Source organism: Diabrotica undecimpunctata, chromosome 4 (assembly GCF_040954645.1).
Source record: "Diabrotica undecimpunctata isolate CICGRU chromosome 4, icDiaUnde3, whole genome shotgun sequence".
Taxonomy (NCBI): domain Eukaryota; kingdom Metazoa; phylum Arthropoda; class Insecta; order Coleoptera; family Chrysomelidae; genus Diabrotica; species Diabrotica undecimpunctata.
Genome location: NC_092806.1, coordinates 161,870,060 through 161,876,059, shown reverse-complemented (window position 1 = coordinate 161,876,059; position 6,000 = coordinate 161,870,060). Strand labels below are relative to the sequence as shown.

The window sequence follows — 6,000 nt, the reverse complement described above, 5'->3', positions numbered from 1 at the left end:
GTGTTAATTTTGAACCGCGTTGCATTGGAAAAATGTTGGGATATAGTAAATAACAATTTTTTACATGTGTTTTTGTACTTACATTTCAAAAACAGAATGTCAATGGGTTCAAAATTATTTAAAAAAAATTGTATACCGCAAAACTTTTTGGATTTCATTTCTGTGAAAAGTAAGCCGACCTAGTATAGTGTTAGTCGATGGATTCGAACATTACATCACTATTTCGTAACTAGAACACCAAAAACTACTGTTTTTTAAGTGTTCACAAAGTTTAGTTAACGAATAGTATTCATTGGATGGAATTTTTACGTCAGGCAAACAGAGGGATCATTTAAACAACGCATAGAAGAGCACAAGAGTTTATTACGACACAAATCCACTTTAGCACTTCACGTTACACACTAAAAATTTAGAAAACAATGGTTTTTGGTGTTTTATATATGCGGTGGCTTTATATACGCAGTGGAAAATTAGTTACGTGTAAAAAATCCACCTGTAGATTTCACAGAAAAATCTTCAAAGCTTTGTAGCATATTCCAAAAGCACAAAATAAAATAAAAACCGTGCATATATGTGATTATTTGTTTTTTTGAATGATTTTTAAGTATATTGCGAAGTTGTTTATAATTCTTTCTTGCATTTATCGGTCTGTCCGCTCTAACTGCCTCCTCGTTCTCCTAAAGCACACGTTAGACAGTTTTATTGATCGTTTACACTATAATCACATCGATTACATGTTCAATTTTATGCTGTCATGATCGTACAGCGTTCCTACTATTGCGAACAATACAGAGCTTCGTTTAGCAATAGCTTCATTAGAGGTACCAAGATCTTATAAGTCACGCCACACATATAACCTAATAACTTTTTTTGGTCATCCACTTGTGTCAAACTTTAAATGACCTCATACAGCAGACATAACATAATGTTTTACATGCTCTTTAGTTGCGACACCTTATTTTTCACACATACGAGAGTATTTTCACATTAAAAATGCTGTCAAAATAAAATTTTCTTTCGTTGCCTTCAAAAAATTACGTTTTATTTAATTTATAATTATTATTTCCGATTTTATTTTATTTCGAAATTGTTTATGTAATTTAGTGACGTAAAATTGTAACTGAACGCCAAATTAAGCATTTATTTCAATAAAAATGTTTTATTTCGAGCAATTTAGCTGATAATTCATTTACCGTGGCTGTCAAGCTTTAAATTACCTCAAGCAACACACATAACCTAATATAGGTAACCTAACTTTTTATGCCATCCAGTTGTGTCAAACTTTAAATGACCTCATACAGTACACATAATCTAACGTTTCACAAGTCCTTCAAATATAATTCCTTGTTTTCCACACCATATTTTTGGAAGAAAACATTTTTACATTAAAAATTCTGCCAAAATGAGTTTTATTAGTTTCTTGTTTTTGCTGACTAACATTTTGATATTATTTAGACGATTTACTGGTGATACAATTTATAAAAACAGCAATTATTTTATTAAAACATGTGGCAATATATGTGTAAGAATCTCTTGTTATTTGGCTGAGGCTGTCAAACTTTTAATTACATCAAACAGTAAACCTATAGACATGTAATACAAGATAGACTTACTGTTGCAATACAGCCACGTTCCCCCAGTGCGATAGAGAAAACTGACGCAGATACTGCATCTCTTTCTAACTGGCTGGGTTTATACACCACGAGACCTTCTCATTGGTCATTTAGGACTTAGATCATTATATGTCTATTACTTACCTAACATAACCTAACTTTTATATCCTCTATTTGAGTTCTCTCAATGTTTCGCACGCTTTTCTTATTTATCGATAACATTTTCACATGCTGTCAAAATGAGTTTTGATAGTTTTTTGCGAAAAATTCATAACATAACCTAACTTTTTACGACCTCCAGGTGCATACAAGTGTTACTCCAAGCGGAAACGCCCAAACACTCCAAATTTGTCTAGCAAATATTGGGAATTTATAATAGTTACATGATTTTTTTTTAAATTCGTCATCCAATATAGATTCTCTTCATGTACAGCAAAACCTTATAAAATCATTATTGGATGACCTCTCGAAATTAGTAAACTAGTTAAAAAACGAAAACGAGGAGACAAGCAAAGCCCGTCAGACTTCATATAAATATATATATATCTAATTCTTTAGTGGATATTGATATTGACGTCAATATATAAGAAAAATAAGATTGTTAACTTGCCTGGCTAAATTTTAGGTAAAGAGGAAAATGTGTTCAATAAACTTATGAGCCTACAGGTGTATACAGCCAGAAAATATTTTTTGTTCGAATGAAAAATGGTTTTTGGTTTAATTTTTAGTAGTAAGGTTGTTGACAGTGACATGTTTCAATGGAAATCTTAAGCAAAGATGATTTACTGGGACAAAGAACCATGTAAAACTTTATTGGGTGAATGTCAGTAAAGTTTGTGGTAATTTCTCCCATGTATGGAATATTTGGGTGTTGTGCAGTAGATTAAGGCTGACACGATAGTTTTTTGTTATACAGGATACATTGTTGCTGTTTTTGTGACCATCTCTGTGGTGTACTTAATTGATATTTCTGTATATTACAGGATTAAAGATCAGAGGGTAAAATTGGGGATAAATTTGCTAAAATTATGCAATAGTAAACTATAGACCCTTTAATGACTAGCTAGTCAGTTTCAGTTTGTACTAATACTCCCTCAGGAGTTTACGATAAGTCCTTTAAACCAAAAACCATTTTTCCATAACATTAGATTCTTCTCAGAATGAAGTTTCAGGTCTTATGTAGAGTATTGGATGACCTTTATTAATGTACATATAAAACGAGGCACTATTTATGGCATATACAGTCATACTATTGGAAAAATATCCAGACTTGAGCTGTTAAGACCAAAAACTACAGCTATGCCATATTCACTGGCTTTACTGGTCATTACAATGACTTAGCAACATTTAATCTCTTAATCTTCGATAAATAGATACTCCTGCAATTTCATTCTGATAATTTTAGTGAAATCTATTTGATCTGGCTTAATAAAAAGTTAGACCACCACTATAACAAATTTAGAGGTTCCCTTCATTTCTTTAGACCTATGTTATTTATTTTTTAAAGGATAGAGAATGCCAATTTGTGAGATTATTTCTTGCAGCTATATTTTATGAGATTTTTACGTGGCGTTTTTCTATTTACATATGTGAATGTGTCAAAATAACTGTGTTTTTCAAAAATTAACAAAAACAAAGTACAATAGTACTAGAGATATTAAACAAATGATAGTGCATCTATTCCTAATTGAATGAACAAAATATCTAATATTAATCCTAATATTAAATAAAATTTGAATACTTTTTTTTATATCCTAATCTGACTAAAAATATTTAAGTGTTTTATTGTGATTAAGAGGAATTCTTCATCCTTAAGGTAATTGGGTGTCGTCATCTCTTATTGAGACAAATAGGGCGTTCTTCGATCTCAATTGCTTCTTGGAAATCTTTTGGTTTATAGAAACGGATGGAGACTACAGTTATTGAACATATTGGGAAGATTTCTTCCCTTCATCTGGAGCTGGAAAGAAGTGTATAACACTTCTCACTTCTACATGATGGAAAGAAAACTTTTGGTTGGGGGTACAGTTTCTTAAAGGACCTTTGTATTTATTGATGCCGACTGTCTATGAAGCTCATTGTTGAAAGATAACCATTATTTAGCTGTGGAGTCCATTTTTGATTAGTTATGAATAGACAGCTATACATATTTTGTGCACTATGTACCAATTCGTCATAGATTATAGATACATGTGTTATATAAAACAATAAAGTGACATCCCAGTTCCAAACATAAGGGATTGAGGAGAAGTGGAATAAAATTAAAACAATATATAAATGTGCACTTCTTTGACAAGTAGAACAAATGACATTGAAGATAATTAGAAAGAAATAGATGTCTTAAATGGTTAGGAATAGTGTCAGTTTTAGTAATTAGTGCTAAAATAGATAGATATACAACACAGTTGACTACAAATTTTGATTGTATGTTGCCAAATTTATGCCAATTAGGAAAATACAAATGCCACTATTGAGAATAGTAACCAAAGTATTGTAGTGTCCTTTCAGGTCACTTTATTAATAGATTAATACCGTAAGAAGCATCATATTCAAGCATTTGAAATGATGTAGACGTTGCATAGCATATAAAAATAAAAAATTGGCGTTCTCTATTTTTTCTAATCAAACTATTTTGGAAATTTACTATATTATAATTACGTTATGATTTGTAGTGGTGAATTTGGATTCTACAGAAAAAGTATTTTTTATAGAACACTGAAAGTATGTTAAATTTTAATTAATAATATTATTAATTGGATATTTGCGTTGGTTTTATTTACCCTACCTTCTGACTGATCTACAGTTTAGATTTTATTGTATAATAAACCTTCATTTATTAAGCCCAAAGTTATTATTTTTGGCTACAAAATCGGCAGATACCTTTAAAGGGTGCTGTAAACAAGAGCAAACAGCATTGAAAAAACAGAATGAGAATCTTCAATTAAAAAAATAGCTATCTCGGAAATATTTATGGATTAAAACATGTACAACCTGTTACGATGGATAATTTAAGGATATTTTAAAAATATAAGATAATAAATGATGAGAAAATGTGAAAATATTGGCTAAAAAACAACAGATGCGACACACGGATTTGTTATGTTGAACATGCTTTCACAATTAGATAAAATCTTTAGGAATCAAGAAGGCACATTAACAATATTGATTTCTAAGATAATTGGATCTATGTGCCTTTAATTATTCCTTTTATCACCAAGTATACTGGTTGTAGGTTTGATTTCTCGAGACATGTCCAAACAATTGCAAACTATTAAGAGCAATGTAAAAAATAGAAAATATTCTTTGTTTATCAATGCTTATGACTGAAAGAATAATAATAAGAGCTTCTATCTAAGCTAAAATGTGCATATCTGTCAATATAAATGGATTACTTGAGACTTGTGATAGCATTACTAGGATAAAAGCCAAATAATTAAAGAAGGCATATGTAAAACAAATTACAATTAAGTACAAAATAAGCTTTTATTTATCATAATTTTAATTTTAAATTACAATTTAAAAATATACAAAATTAGGCTAATTTATAACATACCCATAAACATTCACAAACTTTTCACTCTAGTCAAATCAGTCATTATGTCCACTTAATTTTTAATGATTTTGCCCCTCATAATCTTGATGTCCTCAATTGGTCGGTCATTTCTATCAGTAGCCACCAGTCCTATCCTATTAATGATATTCATCCCCATATAAATCCTTCCAAATATAGCATGTTTACCATCCAACCACTGTGTAGGTGCCAAAGTGATAAAAAACTGTGATCCATTGGTATCCGGCCCAGAATTAGCCATGGAAAGAATACCGGCCCCGCTGTGTTTCAACTCAGGATGTATTTCATCTTTAAATGTTTGCCCATATATAGAAGTGCCTCCTTTGCCAGTACCAGTTGGGTCTCCTCCTTGTATCATAAAATCTGGTATTATTCTGTGGAAGATCACGTTGTTGTAGTAGCCTCTACGGGCTAGTTCGGCGAAGTTTCTGCAGGTGTTTGGAGCGTGTTTCCAGTACAGTTCCACTATGAATTCTCCCATGGTAGTCTCGAACTGTACAAAAGGTGGTTGCCACATTTTGTCGGGAATCCCTGACTGTGTCATGCTATGTAACGTAAGCATAATTGAGTTGATAATCAAAGTACTCAATAAAATTAAATACAAATATGGAATATATTGAACTTTTCTTCAAAAACAAATCTTGAATCGAAACGGTATAACCTCAAAACTTGTTTGTTGTCAACTTGTGACTGGTTGAAATGTTGGTTGCATACACGTTGCATACGTTTATGTTTTTGATGGTTGTGAAATTATTTTCTTGCGACATGTTTCTCACTGAATATTTTATATTTTACATGCGAATAAACTACATTGAT

General features: G+C 31.2%; 1 protein-coding gene across 1 annotated transcript; it reads right to left on the bottom strand.

The window, feature by feature from the left end:
- Window positions 1–5,082: 5,082 nt before the first annotated feature.
- Window positions 5,083–5,889, bottom strand: Cypl (peptidyl-prolyl cis-trans isomerase-like 1 Cypl). The gene has a single exon (XM_072528207.1). The coding sequence runs from the start codon at window positions 5,744–5,746 to the stop codon at window positions 5,219–5,221; it is 528 nt and encodes a 175-aa protein (XP_072384308.1). The 5' UTR covers window positions 5,747–5,889; the 3' UTR covers window positions 5,083–5,218.
- Between the last annotated feature and the right edge of the window lie 111 nt (window positions 5,890–6,000).

Bases quoted from the DNA above. Each gene is read 5' to 3' on its own strand.
- Cypl (XM_072528207.1), bottom strand. From the start codon at position 5,746: ATGCTTACGTTACATAGCATGACACAGTCAGGGATTCCCGACAAAATG.